Source organism: Leopardus geoffroyi, chromosome E2, assembly GCF_018350155.1.
Source record: "Leopardus geoffroyi isolate Oge1 chromosome E2, O.geoffroyi_Oge1_pat1.0, whole genome shotgun sequence".
NCBI classification, from domain to species: Eukaryota; Metazoa; Chordata; class Mammalia; order Carnivora; family Felidae; genus Leopardus; species Leopardus geoffroyi.
In genome coordinates this window covers 19421261-19448569 of record NC_059335.1, presented here as the reverse complement: position 1 = coordinate 19448569, position 27309 = coordinate 19421261, and the positions used below count along the sequence as shown (strand labels likewise).

General features: G+C 56.3%; 1 protein-coding gene across 2 annotated transcripts; it reads left to right on the top strand.

Annotated features, from left to right (window-relative positions):
- Positions 1–837: 837 nt before the first annotated feature.
- KCTD15 (potassium channel tetramerization domain containing 15) lies at positions 838–15840 on the top strand. Of its 2 annotated transcripts, none has more exons than XM_045442516.1 (7): positions 838–1144; positions 2812–2907; positions 4500–4592; positions 5226–5401; positions 10322–10466; positions 12841–13146; positions 14356–15840. In XM_045442516.1, exons 3-7 carry the CDS (start codon positions 4527–4529, stop codon positions 14512–14514), a joined length of 852 nt encoding a protein of 283 aa, XP_045298472.1. In that variant the 5' UTR covers positions 838–1144; positions 2812–2907; positions 4500–4526; the 3' UTR covers positions 14515–15840. The 2 variants fall into 2 exon arrangements, with proteins under 2 accessions (XP_045298472.1, XP_045298473.1); XM_045442517.1 differs by lacking the exon at positions 838–1144 and adding an exon at positions 2096–2489.
- The last annotated feature ends 11469 nt before the right edge of the window (positions 15841–27309 follow it).

The following is a 27309-nucleotide window of genomic DNA, read 5'->3' as shown; positions in this document are numbered from 1 at the left end:
CCCGCGGTGGCCGACCGCGTGTCCGCAGACGTCACGGGCGGCGCTGCTCCCCGGCAGAGGGGCAGTCGGGGCCGAGACCCGGAGAGGGAGGCCGTGGAGGGGGAGGGGCGGCCCTGGCCCCCGGCTCCGCTCCAGCCCCGGCCGACTCGCAGCCCAGTTTCTTCCCAAGTCCCGCCCCCTACCCCCGGGCGCCGCGGCGGCGGCTGCTCTCCTCTTTGTAACCGAAGAGTCAAGAAATGTGAGAAACGTGCCCTGTGTTACTTATTTGGGAGCCGAAAATTTATGCCCAGCTGAAAGCGCCCGGGGAAATATTACATCAGATGAAATGACAATGATTAAAATCAGCTTCTCCCCCGCCCCCTCCCGAGCCCGGAGGAGGCCCGGGCGCCGCGTGGCCGGCCGGCGGGGGGCGGGGGGCTGGGCGGCGGAGGGCGCGGGGGCCCGGGCGCACCGCTCCCGGGAGGGTCCTGGCGGAGGCCCCGGCGGGAAGGCTCGGGCTCCGGGAGAGGCGGGTGGGGATCGCCCGGCGAAAGGAGGGGAACCAGCGCATTTTTGTCGCCGAGCGCGGCAGGCGCGGGCGCGCGGAGCTAATTGCGACTCTAATCCTCTGCCCCGCGGCGCAGCCGAGCCCCGAGCCAGGAGTCGCCGCGCGCTCCCGCTCGCGCTCGCCGCGCTGGGTAATTTGGAGCCGGATCGCTGCCCTTTGCGTCCGGGCTCGGCCGCGACGGGGCGCGGGCTACGGGCTGGGGTGGGGGGCTGGTTTTCTCGCCAGCAATCAGGGAAGGCCGCTGGAGAGAGAGGAGGGAGGAGAGGAGGTGGGAGCGGCGGGAGGGCAGCCGGAGAGCGGCGCGAAGAGGAGGCGGCGGTGGCGGCGGCGGCGGCCGCGAGGAGGGGAGGAGGCGAGGGGAGGGCGGGGAGGGGAGGCCCCGGCGCGCCGCGCCGCGAGGGGCCGCGCGAAGCGGGGGCCGGGGCGGGAGGGGTGGGTGGGGGGAGGGTTGGGGGCGAGAGAGAAAGTAACTCCAGGACGAGACCGGAGCGACCCGCGCAGCGAGCATAGGCGGCCAGGCTGCGCCCGGCGCCCGAGACCGGCGGCTGCGGGGGGCGGGGGCTGCGCCCGAGCCCGATCCGCCGCTCCGGCTCCGAGGTAAGCCCCGCGCGGGCGGCCACCGCTCGGCGCCGCGCACCCCTGTCCCCAAAGTGGCGGTGATACCGAGAAAGTAGCTCGGCCGGGGTTCGGACCTGGGTAGGGGTGGCTGCTTTGTCCCGGTGCCGGGCGGCGGGGGCTGGCGGCGCGGGGGCACCCAGCACAAAGGCCTGGCGCGGGAGGGGGGGGGGTTGCCCACGTGGGCTGGCCCTGGCCCTGGCCCCGGGTGGACCCTCCCCACGCGGGCGGGCGCCGAGCTTCCTGCCGCTCGGGGCGGGGTGTGGGGGTGGTGGTGTTGCAGGTCCCGGCACTCGGGCCTCAGTGCAGGGCCGAGCGCCCTGCAGGGCCAGCGAGTTTCCGGGGTCAGCACCGGGCTCACGCCTCTGGGGCTTCGGGGCGCACAGGGCCCGGCTTGGCGCCCAAATCAGAGAGAAAAAGTCTCTAACGGGACAGATGTGCGTCGTCTGACGCCCACCACGCGAGTCCGAGACGGGGCGGGGGGGCCGGCGAGCTGGTGGTGGTCCCAGGCGCGCGGGCTTGGGGGCCCCGGGCGGGCCTTGCGGAGACGCCTCGGGCTCCTGCTGCCCGCGGGTACCCCCTGACCTGGACGCGCGCACGGGGCACACATTCGGAAATGCCCCTCTCCCGCAGCCCAAACGCCTCTCCGTCATCCCTTGCCCCCCACCTCGACTGCAGAAAGATAAGCTTCAAGTTTTCACTCCGTGTCTCAAATGTGCATGAAGGAATTTAACTGCACGAGTGAATAACAGCATTAGTTTCAATTAATTTTTTTTTAATCCCGGCAACAATAAACTTTGAGAACAAAAGCGCTTTTACGTCCTTAATTAGGCGAGCTTCCCATCTGTGGTCTCTAAGTGTCTGCCTCTTGATTTAACTTTGTCCTCCGCCCCGCCCCCGCCGTACACCCCTCCCCGCCCTGCCAGGCACTCCGGTTCCGTGGCCACCCCCGCCCCGCGGCGCCGCCGGCCGCGGCCCAGCCGGCTCCGGCCGCCCCGAAGTTCACACCGGCCGGCGGGCTCTGCGGCAGGGCTGGCGCGCACCAGGTGGCATGCCCGCCTCCCTCCGCTGCCCTCCCCCTCCATCCCGGACAATTCCGCAGGCCCCTGGCACTCTCGCCCGCGGCCGGCGCCCAGGGCGCAGAGCTGAAGGGAGCTCGCGAGGCGCCTTCTGTTTACCTTTTATGGTTAAAATAACAGCTTAGCAAAGAAGCGACTTCACGAAGAAGCGATTTAGTGAAATCGTCTCAAGCTGCCGCAGCTCAGCCAGTTTAATCACCCCCAGAGAGCTGAACAACTGCGAACACAATGGGACACAAAATCATTTTGTGTGTAAATGAGCGTGGCATTCTGCTCGCTTCCTCCGCTCGGCGGGCGGGGCGCGGCGGCGGCGGCGGCGGGCGGGCGGGCGCGGGACCCGGGGCTCCCACCGCAGCTCAGGGAAGCGGGTCAATACCTAGCCAGTTTGGAGACCCGCGGGCCCTGGAGCACGCTACAGCGCGGAGACCCCTGCAACAGGCGGTTTGGGCGAGCCTCGGGAGGGCCGGGGCGCGCTGGGGCTGGGTGGTGGGTCGTGGGTTTGCCGGTGATGTTGAAGAAATGAACTTGCGTCTCTTACTGCACCCACTTTTGTGCTTCTGACCTCCGCAGTGGTGTCGGGGAAAGGGTCGTTGTCCAGCACAGATGCGTTGGCCGGAGGCAGCCCTGGAGGTTCTGGCAGAGGCGTAAAGCCTGGGGCTTCCAATGGTGAGTTTTTTGGTTTGTCAGTGAAGATCAGGTTGCTCTTGTGATGGAGAAGAGGCTGGATGAGAACAGGATTGAGCAGCTTCTGTGATGGGTACTTGGTGTTAAATGTCACTTGAGTAAAACATTGCGCAGTCCGCTTTGATAGAATTTCCATTGGAATCCCTTCCAGCACACTTTATCCTCAGTTGTGTCTTTCCTTGTGACTCCTCCCCCAGCAGAACCTCCCAGGGCAGGAAAACCCATCCTGAGGTCTGTTTTGGTTTCTCAGAACTTCCTTGAGATAAGTGACCTGCATTTCTTTTCTGAGCTGGCCGGAAGTCAGGAATGCCAAAAGCCACAGACCCTGAGTAGCCCCCCAGTGAGAGTATAAATTAAACATCACTGTTTAATCGCAACCCCCACCCCAGTTTCATGTCAGGGAACCTGCCAGAACACTGAGGGCAGAACAGATCCTAGGATGGTAACCTCACTTAAATGTGCAGTATTGACGTTCGTTGGACCTTGGTCCATGTTTTAAAATTGGATGTTGAATTTCAAGGCACAAAGTCAAACCTGCAACGGAGAAGTCCAGGTTAGGCTTGTGGGAGCCAGTGTGTGTGTACGTGTGTGGGAGGGGGTTGGTGTTCACTGTGCCCTATGAGACAGCCTCAGGTCAATGCAGAGGGCTGCATAGACCTCTTCTCCCCCCACCCCCCGCCCCCCTTCGGCAGGGTCCTAAGGTGGCTTCTAGTGACTGAGAGACAGTCTTATTTCAGGTGGTCGTGGCACACAGGAAAGTCACTAGTGGAGAAGAGCAGAACGGAGGGTCCGTTTGCTGAGCTGCTCTCTGTTTCCTTCCAGCCAGCTCTCTAGTGCCTTGGGGGGGGTGTGGTCCTGAGGGGGTCTGGAATACATTAGGCACAGACAAGACCATTCTGGGGGTCTGGGTTGAAACTGCAGAGGTGCAGGCCAGGCAAACAAAGACAAGTTTCCTCTCTTAGGCGCCCTAGGGGAGAGGTGGCTTCCTAAGTGACTTTCACTCTTCCCTATGCCCTGGCTTCTGCCTAAAGAGACTTCTCTGTGACTGGCCATTCTCACACTGCATCTTAGCACCGTGGAGACGGTGTTCAGAGTCCTGGGCTCCCGAGCCCATGGAGGCTGGGGGATTCTCCCTGAGCTGTGGTCCCACAGGGCTCTCTGCTGATGCAAGAGGAGACACGGTTGGTAACATGGCTCTGAACCAAAATACCAGGAAAATCAGATTTGTTCTGAAACATTTTGGGGCAATAATGGTGAGCATATGTTTCAGCACTGTTATTAGCCGAATTAGACGTGGAGCTGCCCAGAAAACACGTGTGTGTGTGTGTGTGTGTGTGTGTGTGTGTGTGTGTGTGTGTACGCACGCGTGCACGCGTGTGTGCGTGTAAGCTGCTACGGCTTTGGAGCGTGGGGATAGGGTAGTGGCGGGTGGAATCTGGAGAGGGCTGTGTGGTGGGGGGTCCTGGAGAGAAAATGCAGAAAGGAGGATTCCAAGCGTCTTTGACTCCGGGAGACCCAGCGCCCACGACTCCTGAGGAGTAAAAGCCCTATGGTTTTGTCGGTGCTCCCCACAGATACTCTGGGCAGCGATGGAAGCCTAGATGCCTCACCGCAAGGAGCGGCCGAGCGGGTCCTCGCTTCACGCCCACGGCAGCGCCAGCACTGCGGTGAGAGCCAGCAGGGTGGGCTGGGGCAGCGGCCGGTGGCCCCCTCTCTGCCCTTATCCCCAGCGCCTGCCTGCTTACCCGCCGCCCTTCCTCCCAGCCGCCGCAGTCAAGAGATGGCTGTTGACTGGCTGTGCGATTATGTATTTTTTGAAACAAAAATGCTCTTAATTTGATGTGAAATTTACTACATGTATAAAACTCAACGCCTTAGGTGCTGAGGAAGTCACTAATTTAGAGGTGTCTCGTTACTGAGACAAACTTGCAAAAACCCCTGAATCCCAATTCACAAATTGGTGATTCGTTTGTCAGGGGATATTTCACATCTAACACATAAGCCCGCGACCTTTAATTAGAATTTTGCAGTTTGTTTTATGCCCCTGGAGGCTGACACCTTGAAAATTTTTTTTCTTGATTTCTTATTGCTAATAAGCATCTTTCTTTTTCCCTCTGGTTCTTTGAAGAAAATGATGCAAATACACTTAATTACAGTGGTGGCCATAATTTGTCAGCTGAATATGTGATCAGGCACAGGCAGAAGTGATCTGATTAGATCTGTGATCACATTGGCAATAAAAGGGAGTGCCCAGCTCTGTTGTGGAGAAGCTCTCGTTTTCACCTTGTTTCCATCTCCAGGAGGGAGGAAGCATGTCCCGGTTGTCTCTTACCCGGTCGCCCGTGTCTCCCCTGGCCGCCCAGGGGATCCCACTGCCAGCCCAGCTCACCAAGTCCAACGCACCCGTGCACATCGACGTGGGTGGCCACATGTACACCAGCAGCCTGGCCACGCTCACCAAGTACCCTGACTCCAGGTAAGAGCTGAGCCCCTTGGAGCACCAGGCGCACGGTGGTTGTTGGTCCCATCTGCAGCCCGCTGCCAGTGGGCTCTGTCTCCTCTGTCAGCCACTCGGGCTCTCCAGGGCCCTCCCGCTCTCCTGGACCTGGAGGACTAGAGTTTGGGAGGCCGAGTCTACCTCTTAAAAGATGCTTTCTACAGGGACTTGTGGCCCTGTGCTGGTGGTATTCAAAGTGCCCGGTGGACCTCCCGACCCACTGGCAGAAGCCCCTTATGCAGGGCCAGCCCCACCTGAAAGTGGCCAGCAGCTGGCTGGGGAATCTCAGGTACCTTCAGGGTCCCCTTGAGCGAGCCTCAGGCCTGGCCTTTGCCAAGGATCATTTGTGAGCCATGCTGCATGCTCCTTGGGATCCTGGGGGGAGAGAAGTATTTAATCCCGTTTCCTACTCTGACCCTTGGCTAAGTACACAAGGGGGAGGATGAGGGGAGCTGCAGTTTCCAGCTTTGTCTGTCCGCGTGGCCACTGCTAGACCCTCGGGTGTAGCAGCCGGCTCCCTTGGGCAGGGGTGGGGAGGTAGGGGGAGTCGCAGATGAGGTGTCTCTGACCAGGAGCATCCCAACAGTGCACCTGGCTCTCCGCCCAGCTCCTGGAGCTCCTGACTCCCGGGCCTATTTGTGGGAGGTGCTGGGCACTGTCAGATCCCCCGCTCCCGCCACTTGGGCACGTCCCTCCCAGGGACCTGGTTTCCCATTGGCATAGGAGCAGGGCGGACCAGAGATGGGCTGGGTCTCTGAGCACCCCCTGGAGATGGTACAGCACGCTGCACGCAGAGCCCACGACTGCTTGCTCCTGGCACAGCGAGGCGGCCACCGCCGAGGGCCAAGCAGCAGGAGGGCCAAGGCTACAGGGTATCGCCCTCGTTTTATACATTTAAAAAAAAAACAAGAGGAGTTAATTAATCCCCCAGACACCAAGGGATCATCTCTGGGAAGCCTTCTTGTCAGTCTGCCTTGTCGCTGGTGTGAAGGCTCGTTGTGGAGGAGTCCTAGCGCATGGCAGCTCGATGAGGGCCAGGGCGGAGCCCTCCACGGGGGCAGGAGTGCTCCCTCTAGGAGCACATGCTGGAGGTGGGTGTAGAGTCCAGTTCAGAATTTGGGGAGTCTGGGGCACAGATGGCAGTTGGGACTTCATTCCCTCGGCCCAGCAGAGGCTGAGGCCTGGGGCAGGCACTGGTGAACTTGGGGCCTCGCCGGGGCCGCGGCCACGAGGCCACGCTGGCGGTGGCGGCCTGCGAGCTCTGTCTGGGATGGGAGATGGATTCTGCTTATTTAATTTCAATTTTGCCTTCTGCGGCATTCCGGGGTTGTTTGAGATAGATCATCCCTTAATCGGTTGGCGACGTTTGTGAGTGAAATTCATAAAACCCTTGCCCACAACCTCTCTGAAGAGTGTTTCTTGAAATCAGACACTTGCCTTTCTAGAGCCATCGCAGCTCAGGCCTGCAGGGAATGGCTGCCTCATTCGCGTCTCCAGGCTGCTGCCTGGGAGCAGCAAGGATAGGGGGGTGGCCCTCCCCTCCCACACCCACAGGGCAGCTCATCCTTGCCCATCGTGCTGCTCTGTGGTGGGGCAGGCCTCCTCACCAGGGAGCCGAGGCCACGTGGCTCGCAATCTGGCAGGTGGGACCCTCGGCGGCAGGATGTGCCTGGAGGGGGTGGCAGTCTGCGTGCCTTCCCCGAGGCTGGGGCTCTGCGATGAATCTGTTGTTCTTGCCTGGATGGCTTCTGGCTCAGGGCAGGGCTGCTCCCAGGGCCTGAAGCTTCAGCCTCGAGGCCAACAGGCGGCGTGACCTGTAGGACAGTCAGCGGACAGTGAGTCAGGCCGGGCCTGGGAGGTGGGTGGGGCTGCTGTGCTGGCAAGAGCCCCTCAGATCTCTCTCATCCTTCTTTCAGTGAATCATTAAAATTAAAAAGAAATGTTTTTCACCAATTCCGGAAACCAAGATCAATCCCTCACCCAGTGGCATTGATGTATGAGTCACCAAGCGATGGAGAAGATTGCTAAGGTCACCGAGGAGGCGGGGGGTTCTGGGTATCAGGAAAGTCCCACCTCGGGCAGTGCTGTGAGACCAGGGGGCTAGTGCCCTGCACCCTCAGGGCCCGTGCCCACGGGACTATGTCTGGGCTTCTGGTTCTTGGCTCATCAGGGAGCAGGTGCTACCACTGGGTGGCCCAGGGAAAGCCATCAGCCCTTGCCCATAAAGAGCAGAGCACGGCTGCCCAGGGCTGGAAATGAACTCCAGGGGCTGCCGCCTCCCTCATCCCTGCCGGACATCCGTTAGCTGCTGCCATCACAGTCCCAAGCTGGTATCCATGCTGCCTGTGGGAAGCCGCAAATTACTAATAAAATCTTCCACCGAAACATCCGGGAAATTGGAGCCAAAGCTTAAACAAAAGACCTCCATCAGCTGGGGTCAGAGGCGCCCCAAAACCCTGTAGCCTCTCTCAGAGGGTAGCCCAGAAAGGAGTTGGCTCCCAAGACCCTGCAAAGTGATGGGGGGTGGGGGAGGCGGGGGTTGTCCTTTTGTGACCATTGTCCTAACCTGCCCTAAGCTGCTCTCATCCTTGGTAGCCTCAAATCCTGAGGGCATGGAAGGCCTTTGTCCTTTGGAGAGACACTGATGGTAAGGTCTAGAACCAGTCTTAAAGTAAGGCGGATTGAGAACCTTCTAGCTATGGACCAACGGGACAACCTAGAACCCAGCCAGCCCTGGAATGTGGGTGACCCAGGAAGCCCTCTAGACCAACAGGATGCTGTGGAGCCCCAGCCAGCCGTGGCCTAGAACGTCGCTTGCTGCACAGAGTGTTTGAGCTCAACCAGGAACAGGAGAGAAAGTTCCACAGGGCGGCTGAGGCTGTGGACTTGCTGGCTTGCCTGTGGATGTGGCTCTTCCTTCTTCCTGCTGGTGCCATGTTTGGGCCCTCGGCTGTCTGCTGCTGAGGACTGCCCATGGGACAGGCAGTGTTGCCTCGTCCCATCTGTCTCTAGGGTGCTGGATGGCCCTCATTCTGACATCTGAATGCCCAAGCTCTGTGGAGGTCAGGTTTTGGGGACCTGGGCAGCTGGAACAGGCCATGAAGCCCGTAAGGCTTTCCAGCAGGGGCTGCATCCCCCGGGCCTGGGGAGGTGAGAGGGCTCCATGGCTTGAGGAGTCCCGAGATGAGTCGTATCTGGGTGACGGCAGTGCTGGTTCCACAGGCTGGGGCCTCTCCACGCCACATCATAGACTCTGAGCGGCTCACGCGCGTCCACGAGTTAGCCTTGCCTTTTCTACGGCCCCACTGGGACAGGGGCTGGGCCATGTCCCCAAAGGGAGAATGTGTGATTGCATGGCTGCTGCACACCTGAGCAGGCCCTCCCGGCCAACGCCTTGAGTGTGCCAGGCCACCAGAGTGGGGAACAGTATAGATGGGAGGCTCTGAGCGAGGCTCTGGAGACTCTAACCCCTCAGCTTCTGCCCCGCTCACGTGCACTGGCACACAATGGTCGGGCAGAGCAGGGCCTCAGGAACGGTGACTTGGAGTGGACAGAGGACTGGGCTGTTGGCGGAGAGGGGAGCGCCCCTGGAGGGTCCTTGCTGGTAGGGGCAGTGAGGCAGGAGGCTTAGGCACCAGCTTGTGCGGGCTGGGCTAGAAGGCCTCAGTCCCAGACCAGGCCACCGTTCTCCCGGGCTGTGCCTACAAGCTGCCGCCTTGGCAGGGTTTAGCTGGTGTGGGGCCCCGCCTGCTGAAGGATGTCTGGGGGTGTCATCACTGAGGGGACACTGCCAACCTCCCACCTGCTCCTGAGTCAAGCTCTTGGCTGTCCCCACTCCTCCTGGGGGCTCCTAACTGTCCACAGCTGGGCCTGGGGGCAGCTAGGGAATCAGCCAGATGGGGCCAGCCACCCTGGGCGTCGGAGAGGCCCCAGCCCTGGCCCTGAGGCCAGGGTCCTCCCTGGAGCGGATGGGGACAGGTATCAGGGGCTCCCCACGAGCATCCTGCAGGTCCTGTGTTTCTGTCAGAACCAAGTGCCCTTCAGAGGACAGGGTGCCGGGATGGGACCTGTCTGCGTGCATCTGCCAGCATGTGGGCACACTGGAGTGCGTGCTTCTGTGTAGACCGTGGTGCGTGCAGACGCGTTCACACCGCAGCGTGTGTGCAAGCACGCTGTTGAGTGCACGTCTGCTGTGGCACATGCTGTCCCTCCCGCCTGCCTCTCTTCCTCCCCCAGGGCCCCCTGAGCGGGTGACTGCATGGTCTGCCTGTGAGTTTGTCCAGTGCAAACGGCTGTTTCTCTGCTCGGTTCACGCTGGCCGGCGTGTCCTTTGCCTGGGCGCGTCCGGGTCTGCGTGTGATTTGTGTGTTGCAAGGGAGGGGACCGTGTGAGCCTGTGCCTCTCGCCCAGGTGTGTCCCGTGTGCCGCTCATTTGTGTGGGATGGGCGAGGTGTGGGACCCAAGACTGTCTTGCCAGGCTTACGCATGTTAGCTGGGTGTGTGGCCGTGGGCTGGGGTATCTGACGGTCAGTGGGAGTTTTCGGGGGGTGGGGGGGAGCGGGGTCTGTCTGGCAGGGGTTGGCGTGCATGGGGCAACGAGGCTGTGTCTTTGTCTCACTGTAGTTTTCCAAGCCTGTCATGTGTCCGTGGGTGCATGCAGGCAGGCGCGTCTCTCTCTGGCTGTGGTTTGTGAGTGTAGGCTGGGTATACAGCGTGTGCCAGTGTCCTGACTGCGGCCTGGCTGCCCTTGGTGTATGCGGACATCCGTCATGCCCGGCACAGTCCCAGAGTGACCCATGTGAGGCCCCCCGCCCCTCCAGCAGGGCAGACCCTAAGGGGTGGGGGCAGGGCAGGTGGCCTGGCCCTTCCATCAGACATCCCACTCTCTCTCTCTCCCAGAATAAGCCGCCTCTTCAATGGCACTGAACCCATCGTCCTGGACAGTTTAAAGCAACATTATTTCATCGACCGGGATGGGGAGATTTTCCGCTACGTCCTGAGCTTCCTGCGGACGTCAAAACTGCTGCTCCCAGATGACTTCAAGGTAAGTCTGCAGCCGGCAGCTCCCCAGTGATGCCTGTGCGGTGGCATTACACAGGGGACGCTGTGACTTAATAAATGGACCCATGGTCGTCATGGCAACCATAAAAAGTTAAACGATGAAGCCGAGGGCTAAATCAGTTTTTCTAAACTAATTTTGTTTTCTCACGTTTTTAGCTTATTTATCAGGGTGTAACAACAATTAAGCAGTGGCGCTTACCCCATTTCATTTGCCGTGTTGAGGGACGGTCGTGCATCAGAGTTACGGGATTTAGAGGTTCCCACGTGTGCTCCTTGTCAGCAATTTGCAGGGGGAAGCCTGGTGCAAACGCAATACCTTTCAAATGAAAGGTTATCCCCTGGTCTTGGGGTGAGCCTGTCCAGGGCAGCTGATCTGGCTCTGAGAGGCTGCCTCAGTGCTGGGCCCCTCCGTGGCTCTGGGGATCCCAGAGGAAGGAAGCTTAGACCTGCCTTGAACCAGCAATTGTCCCTCCCTGCCTCCCTCCCTTCCTGCACCCAGAGGACCAATGGCCCTGGGGCTGTTTTGTCTTCCATCCAACTGATGCTGGGTGCCAACAACCAAAGTCAGGCCGAAGATACAATGAAATCCGGGACAGACATGGGTCCTGTCCTCATCGCACTTACAATCTAGTGAGAAGACAGATGTTCAACAACAACGAAATGCTTGAATCCCCCTGGTTGGGGGAGCAGATGTTTCCTGGAAGTGAAGCGTGGTGAAGGGGAAGCATGGAGAACCTGGCCCCAGGGGGGTTGGAGGGAAGGATGCTTCTCTGGATGGTGAAGGAGGAACAGGGGCAAACAGGTGTGAGGGTCCCGGTGAGCGGGCAGGGTGACAAGAAGCTTGGTACCGTCCAGAACCAGAGAGAAGGTGTCAGCCTGGGGCTGTAGGAATGGGGACGGGAAAGGAGGCTGCTGTTTGAGGTGGGACCTTGGTGGCTAGCTCGGCATGTGGCTGGTGGCGTTTTACCCTGAACGCGGTGGCAAGGATGTGAGCAGGGAGTGACAGGTCTGCTAGCCCTGGCTACTGTGTGGAGAAGGAGGGTGAGGGACGGGAGCAGGAGGCCAAGGGAGTTTCCTGAAGGCCTTGGTCCTGATTGGAGGCAGCAAAGATGGGGCAAAGGGGCAGACTGGGTTTATGTTTAGGACTTGGCCATAGAAGGCCATGGTATGGACCGGTGGGGGGTCAGGGCATTCATGAGGCTGCCTCCTGGTCTTTGGCTTGCGGCCTGAGTGGATGCATGGAGGCCCAGGGGTGGAACGGGCTGGAGGGAGCGTTACACCTCACTCCTGCGTGGAATTGGTGGTGTGGCATCGGGTGGAGAAGTTCTGGGCCATAAGAAAAAATGTGTGCCGATATCGTTTAAAACCTCTGGAGTGGATGAGAGCAGATGCCCAGGATGGCACCCTGGGGAGCCCCTGTGGAGGGAAATTGGGCTTTCCTCGGAGGGGTTCCAGAGGCTGGGGGGCCAGCAGCGGGAAGGAAGGGGCTTAGGGCCTATAGGATGGGCCCTGCTTTGGGGGTTGGGCCTCCTGACTCAGCCTTGAGCTGAGCCCCAGTGACTGGCCCGAGTCACGGGTCCTGAGCTACTCAGGGCCAGGGCACATATGGGTGCACGTGTGTTTGGGGGACAGATGGCATGAGCATGCCAGCCTGGGAGTCGGCTGCCTGGGGGTGGGCTTCCCACTCCCAGACACCTCCTCACCTGCCTGCTAGAGCGGGGTGGGCCCGGCACCTGGCGCATTTTGTTGTCCTTTGGCCCTCGCCCCCTTCTCTGAGACGGGCGTTTATGTCCATTTTATAGACGAGGAAACCGAGGCTCAGAGGAGGTAACTGATGACCAGAGGCCTCAGAGCTGGTAGACAGCATGCGGGAAATCCAACCCAGGGAGGTGTGCCCTGCCTCCCTGCTGGGCTGTGAGCTCCTCTGGGGCAGATGAGGGTGCTGCTGCTCTGTGCCCAGCCTCACTTCTCTGGGATTCTAAGAAGGCAGCAGGTCTCCAGACATAGGCACAGCCTCAGGCTCCACTAGTCCAGCCCCCTGGTCTTTCCAGAGGCCTCTCTCTGCTCCAGGGGTTTGGGGCCGATGGGAAGAGAGCGAGTGTGGGACTTGTGGGACCAGTCTGGCAAAGGTGGACACCAACTGCTGCCTTTCGGTCAAGGCTAGACTCCTACGCCTGTACACATTCGCCTGGGCCTCATTTCCCCCATCTGTACAATGGGTACAACCATCCCAGTCCCCGCTGAGCCCTGGGGGTCGCAGCTCCACGGTATTGCATGGGGCCAGGCGGCGGCGTGGGGGGCTGGCCTTGGAAAGACCGGCCCCCACCTCCCACCATCCCCTCTGCGCATGCCCACAGGACTTCAGCCTGCTCTACGAGGAGGCGCGGTACTACCAGCTGCAGCCCATGGTGCGCGAGCTGGAGCGCTGGCAGCAGGAGCAGGAGCAGCGGCGCCGCAGCCGCGCCTGTGACTGCCTGGTGGTGCGGGTCACGCCGGACTTGGGTGAGCGGATCGCGCTCAGTGGCGAGAAGGCCCTCATCGAGGAGGTTTTCCCCGAGACCGGGGACGTCATGTGCAACTCTGTCAACGCCGGCTGGAACCAGGACCCCACGCACGTCATCCGCTTCCCGCTCAACGGCTACTGCCGGCTCAACTCCGTGCAGGTGAGGGCTGCGCGCGCGCGCCCCACCCGCCTCACCCCTGCCTCCCCACGGCCCTCCGGCGGCAGGGATGGGTGGAGGGAGGCGCGGTCCCTGAAACGGTGAAGCCCTCCGTGCCATCTCACAGAAAAGGCAACAATGTGTCGATGCATAATTTATGTCCCGCTCATAATTAAATGATGGCGCCTGGGGGATGGACTTAAAAAAATTGATCCGTGCTTTTTTTTTTTTTTTCCAAAAGGATGTTCTATAAAAATGGCCCAGAGTATTTTAAACAGAGTGTGCCTCATTTGACACCCAGAGTCTCCCTTTCGATTCAAATTGAACCCAGGCCATAGGAGCGGCAGGTCAGAGGCTGAGTGGAGGTGGCCTGGAGCCCCCTCACGCACCCTGCTGACCCGCACAGCCGCAGGCGCCCAGATGGCTGCCCAGAGCCGTTCTGAGCTGGCCTCCCTCCGAAGCGTCTCAGAGCTGGAGAACCCCAGATGGATGGGGCCTATTCTGCACCAGCTCTTTCAGACCTAAGAGCAGACTCCTATTTCTGCCTGAGGGCAGAGTGGGCATTGTGGGGGGGAGAGTCCCATCCTCCCCCCTCCACACACACATTCCCCAGGCTGTCAGTCAAAACTTAACTACTTGTGGGACACAGGGGTCAGACACAGTGACAAGCCCCCCCCCCCCCCCCCCCCCCCGCCCCAGAGGCACAAACCCACGTGGACATGGAGGCTGGTAGAGACTCAGACCCCAAGAGGGCTCCTCCTTCTCCCCACCCTGAGTTCCCTTGAGCTGATGAGCCCCCAGGCCTCAAACCATCTGGGACTCACAGCTCAGGGAAGCAGGTGGCTGCCTAGAGGCCAAGGGCAGAGCCTCTGTGGAGTCAGGCCTCAGTAAGGCGGGGGAAGGGGCTGGGACCACGCCTCCAGAGAGAGGGGGCAGGTTACATCATGGCGAAGAGAAGGGGCCCGAAGACTCTTTCTGCCTCTGGATGAAGGCTGCAGACCCCTGGGCGCAGCAGGGTGGGGCAGCCTTCCCAGGTTTGGTCACTCAGGAGGACCCGGGGTCTGGCTGCTCCTGTCCCTCCTGTGGTTGCTCAACTTGTGGGCTGTCAGGAGAGGGTGGCCTTGCCCTGGCTGATGCCTACCTGCCCACAAGGCCCAGCCAGGCAGACTCTTGCAGCGGGGCATTGCTGACCATTTCTGTCTTCCCTGGCAGGTCCTGGAGAGGCTGTTTCAGAGGGGCTTTAGCGTGGCTGCATCCTGTGGGGGTGGCGTGGACTCCTCCCAGTTCAGCGAGTACGTGCTTTGCCGTGAGGAGCGGCGACCGCAGCCCAACCCTACTGCGGTCCGGATAAAGCAGGAGCCCCTGGACTAGGCCCTGCCTCAGTGCCCACCTGAGGCCGTGTGGCCCTGGGGAACCCCCCGGGGCCCTGGAAACGGTGCTGGGGAGTTCTGCCTGTGCCTGCTTAGCAGTGGGCGTGAGACTGAGGGTGGGGCTGGAGCGTCCAAAGCCAGCCCAGGGAACCCCAGGTATCATGGCAACAGAACGTGGGGCGCCGGAGGCATGCCCGCGGAAGGACCGTTAATGTGACCCAAAGATGCTGCGGTGGGGACAGTTCTCGGGGCACTGCGGCTCCCCGGCCTGGCACAGCGTTCTCCAAGGCAGGGTCAGCAGAGGCCTCCCGGCCCACTCCGGAGGAGCCGTTCATCCTTCTCCACGCGTGGCAGACTCCGCGGGGTCTCCTTGCGTCACAGATGGCTTATTTTTCTACAGTATTTAAGATGGAAGTAACTAACTGCACAAGCCAGAGAGGCCGACAAGGACCAACGCTTCTTCATCTGGTGCTCAGTTCTTAGCCGGACGTGTGCGTGCCCCCGTGGCAGAGGAGCTCCCGGGGGCCGGGGCCCAGGTGCCCGCAGAGTGGGGCTTGGGAGACCTCTGGTCCCTGTTCCAGAGACAGAGGCAAGAGTGGCAATACCATAGGAACAGAAGCAGGGCCCCCACGGGGCAGGGCTGCTGGGAGGAGGGCTGGGTGGGTGTGGGGGATGGATGGCTCTGGAACCATCCGAGACCCTCACCTTTGCTGCCACCCAGGGTGCAGGCCACACTTGGTGAGTCACCTGACCTACCAATACCCTGGGGCTTCCAGTCCTGCGTGTACTCACACCCGGGCTTCTGCAGAAGTCTCTCCCCATCCAGACCAGCCACAGGGCCACACCGCATCCTTACCTCAGGAACGGGCCCCACGGTGAAGGGGCCCATGTGTCAGCGTCCTCTGGGTCCCCAGCTCAGGAAGCCGTCCCCAGCTCCGATTTTCCCACACTAATATGCACACTGAATTTGAGTTAAACCGTTCCACTAGCCTGCCAATAAGACTGGGACACAAGGCATACCTGGGGCTGTTGGCCCCGGATTCCAACAAGGACTGGCCCCGAGGGGTGCTCACAGACCTGCTCCCTCCCAGACGACAGGCCCAAAGATGGACACCCCTGGCCTTGTCACCCTTCCCTGCGCCGCTGGCTCCACCCGGGTGGGGAAACCTCGGAGGGGCGCCCCAGCCAGCCCCGCGCTGTGTAACAACGCCTGTAGACTTGTATATGACTCCTTTAATATTGTAAAGATGCCGATGTACAATTGTCGTGTGTTTGTGTAAACACATTACGTTCCTAGTTCATGCCATAAATGATGCTATAAAGCGAATGACTCAGGCTCCGTCCTGTGCAGAAGCGACAGCCGTATCCCGCATTCCACGTAGCGTGGGGTGGTTTGGGGGCGGGGTTCGTCCCTGATGCGGGAGAACCAGCAGACCCTGCAGAGGTAGCTGGGGGAGGGGGAGGGGCAGGGTCCCGAGCGGGCCGTTATTTATTGCATTTGGGTGTTTCCTCTCTGCTGTGCCTGTCGCCTCTGGGCAGCACAGATTCTGAATTCTGATTCACAGCCCCTAACCAGATGCGAGCCGGGAAAAGGCAGACAGAAGGTGTCCGAGGGCTTTTGAACCCAAATGTTTGAGAGTTTCCCCTCTCTGGCTTTTGGTTGAGGCTGGCGTCCTCTTTAGAGCCCCACGGAGCAGTAGAAGGTGGCCAGCCACGGAACTTGCAGCCCCCAGCCTGAGAACTGCCGGTCGCTGGAGCACAGAACAGGACCTCGGTGGGTCTCTTTCCAGGGATGCGCCCTCCGTTCTGAGTCTTTTTGTGTTTTTCCTCAAAGTCCTTATGTTCCAACCCACGAGGACCCTTTTCCATACCCGGTCAGGGACACCAGCTTCAACCTGCCTGCAGGACAGGAGCACAGAGCAGCCTCATCCCGTCTGAGGCCACAGAGCAGACGCCATCAGACAATCTAATTTGCTGGACAGAGTTGCTAGCCTTTTCCTTTGCTTAGCAACGCGCCTGTGGTTGGCACATCTGTATTTGGGCATCTGAGGTTCACATCTGAGAGGAGGAGAAAGTGTGTTTATTAGAAAGGAAGTCTTGTGAAAACAGCTCAGTGCCGTGTGCGTTTTTGGATTTTTTTTTCTGGTGTGACTGCGGGAGACTCCCTGACATTTTCAGGCAAACCATCTTTTTGATTAAACCATTGTGCTAAAAAACAAAAAGACTAACGACCTTACTGAATGTTACTCCCGTTTCTTTACTAATTGAGTAAAGTCAGGAAGTCGATTTTGCATAAATCGGGGAATTTCAGACTTTGGAGACAAAACTGTGCTCCCGTAGTAATGCTAAAATTCTAATATATGCAGTCCCTTAAACAGCACAAATTATTGATTCCTTTAAAACATTTTTGTACTTCTGGAATGAATATATTCTAAGTAATCTTTTGATCAAATACCAGCAGCATAAATGTTTCTTCTGTTCTTCATAAGCCTCAAAACTGATTATTTCTTATAAGCCCATGCTGCCAAACCTCTAGCAGTGCAGGGTGAACTAGGCAAGCCACAGCAGGTGGCTTCTGTCACTGTCCTCGCATGGGCCTCAAAGCCAGGTCATAGGGGCACCTGGGTGGCTCAGTCGGTTAAGTGTCTGACTTCAGCTCAGGTCATGATCTCACGGTTCGTAAGTTCAAGCCCCACACTGGGCTCTGTGCTCACAGCTCAGAGCCTGGAGCCTGCTTCCTATTCTGTGTCTCCTCTCTCTGCCTCTCCCCTGCTCACGTTCTCTCTCTCTCTCACAAAAATAAATGAACATTAAAAAAAAAAAAAAAAAAGCCAGGTCACAACACTAAATATCTTTTAAAAAGTGGTTTGTTTTTTTTTTAAGCTACCACTTGACTGTGTTCCTTAGAATAAATAAAGGCTATTTTATAAATTACACACACAGCTTGACTGCTTTGTTTCTAATCCATTGAGGCAGCCACAAGAAGGTACTCTGGCTTAGATGATTCTGAAACCAGCACTCCTCACACTTGGACTTGGCTTGGCCAATGACTAGCCCTGAGTAGCCCAAGTCCCAATTCCTGACCTCATTTGAGGAGCTGCTTGGAGGGCTGGGCCCTAAGCGGCTGCACGGTCCCCAGGCAGCCCAGCGTGCACCATGCTGGCAGACCTGGGAATGAGGGCAGCGAAGGCATGGGCTTCCTTCACCTCTCCCAACCCCCCAACCCTGACCCCTGTGTCCAGGGTGCAGTGGGCCTTTTGCACTAGTATATTGTGCGTGTGTGTGTGTGTGTGTGTGTGTGTACCAAAGCAGTACATTTAGAAAATGGGCAGAGAAACACGTGAGCAGTGGGAACAGGATCTCCATTGAGCCCCGACCGAGGGAAGACTAATCTGGCTGAGCCGAGCAGAGCCTATGACTATGAGGTTGGAGGACTACCCTTTCTCCCATCCGGGAGGCAGACCTGTGTTCTCTGGAAAGATGGACTACCTGCTAGGATGGCCCCATCCCACTGGGCCCTGTCCTCCCTCCTGACTCTCCGGAAACAGGAAAACAGCTGCAGCGGCCCTAGAGGACACAAAGACACACAAGATCGGAGTTTCTTCTAAAGAGGTGACAAGGTGGAGCATACAAAAATGGGAGCAGCCAGAGGATCTTCAGTTTGACCCTTGGTCCAACCCAATGGGAGATCTAGACAGAGGGACAACTGTTGGCCACACAGGGCAGCCTCTAGCCTTGAGCCTGACACCTAGGCTAACGCGGGGTGTTGCAGATACTAATGTCCAGTTTGATGGCCATAACTTCCATTTGGCTTTAAGGTGGATGGGCCACAAAGCTCAAGACGGTTACATAATGGTGGGCTTGGCCAGGTCACAACACTGATGAGGACATGGCTGTCCCTCTTTCTGCTTACTTCACCCCCATCCAAAGGGGGTGGCTCCAGGTAGAGAGAAGCCTCACTCTGCTTGGAGATGGGGGCCCGTGAGGTAGCCCTTTCTGGACCAACAGAAAGAGAAAGGTATTGGTGGCAGGTAAGAGCAGCATCCTGCTGGGAGCCAGCCTAGTTCTAAAGTGGCCCAAGTGAAACCCAACCGCAGTGAGAGTTGGAAGGTCAGAAAAGGAAGGGTACCCAGGAACTCTCCCTGGATCTCACAGCCCCTGCCTCAGTCCCTGCCCTCAAGGCCCAGGAAGGCCAGGTGCATTTTTCTGTGAGCTGTCAGTGGAGCAGAGACCACAGCCCCTGGGAAGCCCTTCCAACCCCATCCCCTGCCCATAGCTGATCTTACTGGGAACACAGGATGTCAGCCCTCTTCCCCTAAACCCCAGAGCCAGACGAGCAACGTACCTACCTGAGCCGTGTGAGTTCAAACCTCTGAGCTGCAGGTGGAGTGAAGAGCCGCTAGGCATGGCTGCCTGTTGGTAGCTGTTTACTCACAGGGACGAAGGCCTCCTTTGTTTCTCATCCCACCCTCCTACCCCCAATGGAAGGATGTCTTGGAAGCTACTTGTGCTATTTTAGGCTCATATAACTTTGACTTGAAGAGTGGGCTGATGTGGCTGCTGAGGCTTTGGACATCGGCTAGCAAAAGGGTCCCTGCTTCCTGCAAAGGTCCTCATCTTCCCATCCACTTGATGAGCGCCATTGATGGATGGCCAGCAAGTGCCAGCCACTGCGGGTGCTTGGGGGACAAGACGGCCCAGGGGACTGAGAGAAAACATTTGTTTTCCCACAAGGATTGTTTACCCGAGGTTCTGTAGAGTTATCAGGAAGAGAATTTCCCCCAAATTCCTTGATTTGCACATAGAGCCAACAAGCTCTCAAGCTAGCACCTCCACAAGACGCCTTTGAAATTCTAATGAGAGACCCAGTGGCAGAGGCGGGGACACTCCCTGGAGGGAACACAAAGGAGAGGGCTGGAGGTCAGCTGCATTCAGATTCTCGTCTTTATTTCCATTACACAGAACAGCCAGTCCTGACAGCCATCTCTGGGCCTGGTGGCCATGCTGGACAATGCTCTTCCTGGACCCAGAGCCATGACTCGGGGATGATAGAGGCTGGGTCACCCAGGGCCTCCCTCCCAAGACCTCCTCACACAGCAATCACAGACCAGGACAAAGTCTTAAAAAGCAGGGGCGGGGCCAGGGAGGGGCCAGGACGCCCAAGCCAAGCGCCTGGGAGGATGCCCTGGGCGCCTGCCCTGCCCCCACCCCCACCCCGCCACCCCCCATCCCCTTCCCGGGAGAACACAGGTCCTCACGTCCCTGCCTGGACAGCCGGAGGTGCGCCACCTGCCAGCTGCTCGAGCTGCTCCGGGCCAAGCCTGCTGCTCGAAGCCCGTGTCTACAATGTCACCAGAGCTTCCTCTTCTGTGTCCTGGACCCGGTCCAGGGCTCCCGAGGAAGCTGCGGTTTGGGGTGAGCAGTCTGCACCAGCAGGGCGGGGCGGCCGCTCCCACTCCGGACGCGGGCCACGCCTTCTTGGACGCGAACACACCCCCATTTCCCGGGGCCCACGGAGACACGCCTCGCCCTGCAGCCAAACAGCAGGAAGGCAGATTTGTACGAGTATATACAAGGTCCTGGAATTCTCGCCCGGTTGCCACACAGTCTACGGAGCATAATTGGGGGTGGTTGTGCAACTGCCCGAGAAGCCAGGGCTCTCCACGTTCTCATCACAGGTGTCCAGTGAGCCCCGGGACAGGGCCAGACGCCAACACTGCCACCTTTGGGTGGCACTGATGGCCTTGCTCCAGCAGGCTCTGCCTAGGGTTGGGGAGCCCAGGTCCCTAGGAGCTGGGCCAATGGGAGTGTGAGTTGGGGAGAGGGGACAAGGCCTGCAGCGCACCCCCCCCCCCCCCACCAGCCTTGGTGGTGGCAACAGCCCTGCCTGGCAGGCCTGTGAGCACAGGGTTGCCCGGAAGGCCCCCAGGCAGGACTCACACTGGGTCCTCTGGTAGGGGAGGGGTCCCAAGGGGAAGCCCCACCCAACTAAAGCCACCTTCCCCACCCCATGGGGCCTGTGCCCAGCAGCTGGGCTGCATTCTCAGTCTCTAGGAACCCCATGGGTGGGTCCTTCCCTGGGGCCCAGTGAGTCACTTCCCTAGGCCCCGGAGGCCTTAGTTGAAGGTGGCTCCCTCTCCGGCAAAGCCTTCTTTGTTCTCTTGCTGGCGTCACTTCACAACCCTCCCCTCCCCTCTCACTTGCAAACTCAGGTCCTGAGGGATTTAGGGGGCACCAGCTGTGAGCGGCACAGAGGTAGGCAAACATGCCTCCTGGGAAGTGGTCTGGCTGTGCCGAAAACTGGAACTGCGCTCTGGCTTCCTGCGTCCCTGCCCTTTCAGGGCTCAGTCTCTCACTCTTCCCCAGGCAGCTGGGGAAGCCCCTACCTCCCTACACAGGTGGTGGGTGTGCAGCCTGCAGGGCACCATTATTGGATGTGCACCAGGAGGCAGGGTGCTTTGGATGCGCTCACCCTGGTCAGCACCACCCGGAGCTGCTGAACTGGCCCCTGACACTTCTCTTTCATTAGGGAGAGGCTTCCTCCGCTCAGATGATGGCAGTTACCATCACTCACTCTCCTTGTTCTCCCTTTCCTTGGTGTCCCTTGCCCTGGTGGAGGAGCCCAGTGGAAGCCCAGCCCAGGAAGGGAATTCAGTAAAGTGTTTTTAGACACAGCTTCCAGTCGGCCTCCTCTCCCCTCCCCACCTGCCAGCCCCAGCCGGACAGGCCACATGGCGGGCTCACTGTCCTGGGAGGTGCCCAGCGGCTGGGTGAGCTGGACCACCCTGTGCTAAAGGCAGCTGTTCCGCAGTGCATCTTGTGTGTGTGAGCACCAGACTTGCAGCCAACTTGGGCTCTTGTTTTGAAGAAGTTGAAGATAACTTTTTTTTTAAAGACTGCATGCACGTGTAAATTTTATTTACAATAGTAAAAAAAAAAAAAGAAGAAGAAGAAGAAGAAGAAGAACTTGGGGAGAAAAAGCTCAGTGTCCTAAAAACAAAGGAAAGATGAAGTCCATTATGGAACATCATTTGATGAAATGTATTTATCCTTCCACCGATATGTATTGCCTACTGTCTCCCAGACACTTGCAGGGCCTCTGGTCAAGAAGAGGGGTTACAGGAAGCCAGGCCCTGAGCCATGTGCATTTCACCCAACAGCTCACCAAATCCTTAAGCTACACCCATGATGAAGGAACACTCAACAGTCTTGTTTACACAGAAGAAGAAAGGTGTGAGGTCCCTCAGCTAACAAGGGCCAGAAAAGCAGCCCCAGCTGGCTCCAGATCCTGAGATCCTGCCATTAAAAACAATGGCTAGTGTATTAGTTTCTTATTGCTGCTGTGACATATAACTGCAGACTTAGTGGCTTTAAAACAACACAAATTTATCATCAGACAGTCCTAGAGATCAGAGGTCTGAAATGGGTCTCATCAGGCTAAAATCAAGGTGTCAGCAGAGCCATATTCCCATCTGGCGACTCTAGGAGAGAATGCGTTTCCTTGCTTTTTCCAGCTTCCAGAGGCTGCCACATTCTTTGACTCATGGCTCCTTCCTCCATCTTCAAAGGCAGTAGTGTAATATCTTTAAATCTTTTTGACTCTGACTCTTCTGGACTCATGATTACATTGGGCCCACCCAGATAATCCGAGATAATCTCCCTATTTTAAGGTCAACCTATTAACCTGAATTCCATTTGCAACCTTAATTCCCCCTTGCCATGTAACCTAACATATCCAGATTCCTACATTTAGGATGTAGACATATTTGGGGCATTATCCTGTTTACCACAGCTAGGTAGCAACTTCATCCACTCAAAAACTACTTATTGAACACAAGCTACGTGCCAGTTGAGGTTCTGCTGGGGATACAGCAGTGAATGAAGAAGACAGAAATCCCTGACCTTATGGAGTTTACACTGCAGTGGAGGGATATAGACAATAAATAAAGTAAGCAAAATGTAACAAAGTTAGATGGTGCTAACTGCTAAGGGGAAAGCTAAAGCAGGGAAGGGGGTAGGCAGTGTGTGTGTATTGCTATTTTGGTCAGTGTGCTGGACATCTGTGATGTGCTCCTCTCCCTGCCCTATGCCTGGCAGTTGGTATCTAGGAACAACACAAAGAGGTTCCCTTCCCCTCTGGCTTCCTGTTGGGCATGGATGGTGGGAAATACCTTCAGGAGACTGGAGGGATGCCAGGGAGGTCAGCATCCCTCATTCTCCCTCCAAAGGTCTCAGCTCCTACTAGGAAGCTTCTCCTACACAGCCCACACCCAGCTCCAAGAACAGCTTCCTTTCTTTGCTCCTCCAGGCCTAGGGATGATAATTGTGGCTGCCTTTACTAGTCCCAGGGGGATTCACTACCTCTTCTGCTTTCCCTATCCAAACCTTTGTAAATAGTACTTTATTAAATTCCCCTCAGATAGTCCTCACTGGAGGCTGCCATCTGTTTTCCCTGGAATGACCGGCTGTGCTGACAACATTTAGAGAAAGCCCCAAAGAAGGTAAGGTGGGAGACATGCTGGTGGGAGAGCACTTGGGGCTAGGTAGTATAAAGGCCCTGTGGTTGAAGCACGCACGATGTGTGCGAGAAACAGTAAGGAGGCTTGGGTGGCTGGAGTGAGTAAGAGAGTGTAGAGTGGCAGATGAGGTCACTGAGATACCTGGGGTAGGACAGATGTCAGATCATGTAGGGCCTTGGAAGAAGGTGCTGTGAGTGCTCTACTATACCCCCTCAGCACTCCCCACTGGATGCACACAAACTCTGTGGTTTCCTACTGCTCCTGCAGATCTCTGTCTGAGGGCCTTTGCTGGCCACAGGTATACACCCTGGTGCATGGACCAGGCCCGGGAGTTAATGCTCCTGGGGGTATCCCCCAACCTACGTGGAGCTGGTGAATAAATACATAGGTGCCTTGCCTCTTGGGTTTGACACTTGTGAGGCGTGCTCTTGGCAGATTCTCAGAGATCCCCAGGGGGGTTGAGCTCCAGCTACCCACAGCAGGAATTCACTTATTAACACACACTGTACTGGCCTCCTTCCTTTTCCCTGTCTCATTTCCTTGTTTATCCCCACCCCCGCCCCATGCTCCCAGAATCACCTCTCAAGTGAACTACGTATACACAAGCCCTCGTCTCAGTATCACCTTCTAGAGCATCCCAATGTAAGATACCCTGCGGGCCATTATTAGAACCTGGGCTTCTGTGAGAGTGAGAGAAGTGAGCAGAGGAATGACGTGGGCTGAAGGGGGGCAAGGGAGAAGCAGGGAGACCAGCTAGATGCTACTGTAATAGTTCTGAGGACTGAGGATGTGGCTTGGAGCACGGTAGAGGCAGTGCAGGTGGTCAGAAGTGGGTAGATTCAGGGTTTTCTTCAAGGGAAGAACCCCTGTTCACCTGTGGGATATGAGAAACAGTAAGGTGTCTAGGGTGATTTCAAGGTTTTTGGCCTGAGCAAAAGAAGGACAGAGTTGCCTTTTACTGGGATGAGGAAGACTGTTTGGGGGAGAGCAAAGTAAACAAGGCCGGGAGCTCAGTTTTGGACATGCTGGGTTGAGATGCCTGTCAGACGTGTGAGTGGAGATGTCCAGCAGGCAGATGGTCAGGTGCACCAGCAGGGAACCGAGGAAGGAGTCCAGGCTGCAGGGAGAAGTTGAGAGTCTTCAGTGGCATGTACCGTCAGCACTGGATAAGGGCTCCAAGGGAGGGAGTGTGGAAAGAAAAGAGCAGGAGCCCCAGGACTGAGCCCCGGGCACCCAACACCCAGAAGTCAGAAGAGAGAAGATGGGACCAGCAGGGGAGTCCAGAAGGAGCAGCCAGTGATGGGGGAGGAGGGCCAGGAGGCTGAGAGTGGAGAAAGGGATCAACCTGCCAGATGCCACTGATGAGGCAGGTAAGATGTGGTCTGGGGCTGGATGGCTGGATCCAGCAGGTCAGCTCATCAGTGACTTTAATACCAGCTCTGTCAAGTAGAATGAGGAGGCAAGGACCGAAAGGGAGATTATTCAAGAGAGAACAGGAGAAGAATCTAAACATACATGGACAACTCTATTTCAAGTTAGTTTTGTTTCAGGGTACCTGAGTGGCTGTTGGTTGAGCGTCCGACTTCAGCTCCAGTCATGATCTCATTGCGGGTGAGTTCGAGCACTGCATCAGGCTCTGTGCTGATGACTCAGAGCCTAGAGCCTGCTTCAGATTCTGACTCCCCTGTCCCTCTGCCTCTCCCCCTACTTGTGCTCTGTCTCCCCTCTCTCTTTCAAATATAAATAAACATTAAAAAAAGTAATTGGTTTTGTTTCATTTTTGCAATAATCCCAAATTTACAACAAAATTGAAGTGCCAGGCAAATTGGTTTTTTGATGAACCGTTTCACAGTAACGTGTTGGGATGATGCTCCATCACCCCCCAGATACTTCAGTGTGTTAGAAAGAGACCTAAAGAGTTGCAAAGAGGTGATAGAACAAATACTTGTATAGCACTATGCACAACAGCCAATAGGTGGAAACAACCCAAACATCTATCAATGGCTGAGAAGATAAACAAAAATGTGGTATATCCATACAATGGACTATTATTCAGCCACAAAAAAGAATGGGTAGTGATAAACGTTACAACATGGATAAACTTCAAAAGCAATATGTGTAGTAAAAGAAGCCAGTCGCAAAAGACACACACACTGTATGATTCCATTTATATGAAATATCAGAATCAGTAAATCCATAAAAACAGAAAGCAGATCAGTGGTTACCAGGGGCAGGGGTGGGAGAAAGGGGGAATGGGGAGTAACTGCTTAATGAGTATGGAGGTTCTATTTTGGAGTAATGAAAATATTTTGGAACTAGACAGGGGTGGTAGTTGTGTAACATTGTTAATATGCTGAATGGCACTGAATTGTTCACTTTAAATTGGTTACATTTAGAGGCACCTGGGTGGCTCTGTCTGTTGAGCATCTGACTCTTGATTTCAGCTCAGGTCATGATCCCAGGGTTGTGGGATCGAGCTTCATGTCTGGCTCCGTGCTCAGCATGGATTCTCTCTCTCTCTCTCTCTTTCTCTCTCCCTCTGCCTCTCTGCCCTACTCAAGCTGTCTCTCTCTCTCTCTCTCTCTCTCTCTCTCTCTCTGTACCCCCCACCCCTCTCCACTGCTTGCACCCACACACACCCTCTCTCTCTAAAATAAAAAAAATTTAAATGGATACATTCATGTTATATAAATTTCACCTCAATTAAAAAAAAAAAAAAAGACTCAGATCATGCATCCTCGGCAGGAATATCCAAGAAGGGTCTTTCTGTTCGTCTCATTGGTCCTATGAGGTGACACATGGTTTCTATTTGTCCATTACCAACGGTGCTTACTTTGATCACTAGATTAAGATGGTGTCTACTAGGCTTCCCCTCCATAAAGTCACTTGTTTTCTCTTTGTAATTAATAGCACATTGTGGGTGGCTGCTTTGAAACTGTAACACCTCTTCCTCATAGAATTTTCCATCTATTCATTTATCTGTTTAGGTCAGTGACTTCCTACTCATTCATTTATTCTACTCAGGGGGTTATGATCTGTTACTTTCATTGCTTATTTTGGTGCTCTAACTCGCCCAGATTTGGCCAGTGGGAGCCCCCCTAGGTTGGCTTTCATATTCTTTGGACACATCTGCCTCCTCTTTCTGGTACCTCCTTGCCTACTGGCACAACAAGCTCATCTTGTGTTTTCCCTGTTCTAGTCCTGCAGTCAGTCCTTCTGGCAAAGAACATTGGTTCATCCCAATGGATACTAATGGAAAATAGTATTTAGAAGCCAAGATACAGGGTTAGGTGTACTCATTACTATTGAGGTGTCCACCTTCCCAGTGGACAATCCCAGGGAATACATGGGTGCATGTACACATATATACTCATGTTTTTATGCATGTTATTTCTGTATATATAGAAAATCATGAGTTCTTACCAATACTTCCAATTCTAATCCAACACCACATGTCTCAGTCTCGTGTTCTCCTGCTCATCTTTGAAGCTCTTTTCTAGCAGTGAGAAACATCGCTCCCATAGCCTTAAAATAGCCAGTCACTGCCCTCCCCACAAACACTCAGACGCCTTCCTCATCCTGCTTGGGCTCTGACACATGTGCTAGGTCACACCCCTGCACAGATGCTCCCCACATCCACTGTGGGTTCACAGCCTGCACCCCCCCCTCAAACCCCTGTGCTGAGCTCCTCCCCCATGCAGATGTCCTCACCGTTCGGTTTGCAAGCACTGAGCTTTGGACCACCACAGCTTCCTCCCTTGCTCAGCTCCACCTAATAAATTTTGGCCTGAATTGTTCAGGAGAGAAAGAGAGAAAGGAAGCACTGATAAAACATCATAAAAAGCAAATGAACAGACCTCATACGTTCTATATTTACAGTTTTGAATTTCGCATGGAAATAAGACTTGTAGAAATCAAACTAAAATTATCATTGGTATGGTTGTGGGTTAAAATTATGACGGCTTCTTCTTCTTTTCCCTGCTTCCCAAATTATCTGTAATATGGTTACGTTGCTTTTCAATTAAAATATTTCAAGGAAAACATAATTTAAATTGCACTCTCTACATCAGCTCAAGCTGCATACAGCACACTCAGGATTCATGCTGATGGTCCGAGAAGAGGCCCACAATTTTAATAGAAGTTCTAGAGAAGAGTAGTTTTATATCAAAACAAACCTGGATCAGAACACAAAGTTCTCATGAATTCGAAAAGTAACACCTGAGCTCCAGTTCTGGGGGGGAATGATATTCTTCCCTGCTTCTTCCTGTGTGGGAAGG

Bases quoted from the DNA above. Each gene is read 5' to 3' on its own strand.
- KCTD15 (XM_045442516.1), top strand. From the start codon at position 4,527: ATGCCTCACCGCAAGGAGCGGCCGAGCGGGTCCTCGCTTCACGCCCAC. The intron at 5,402-10,321 runs GTAAGAGCTGAG...TCTCTCTCCCAG, and splicing joins ACCAAGTACCCTGACTCCAG to AATAAGCCGCCTCTTCAATG. The intron at 13,147-14,355 runs GTGAGGGCTGCG...CTTCCCTGGCAG, and splicing joins GCCGGCTCAACTCCGTGCAG to GTCCTGGAGAGGCTGTTTCA.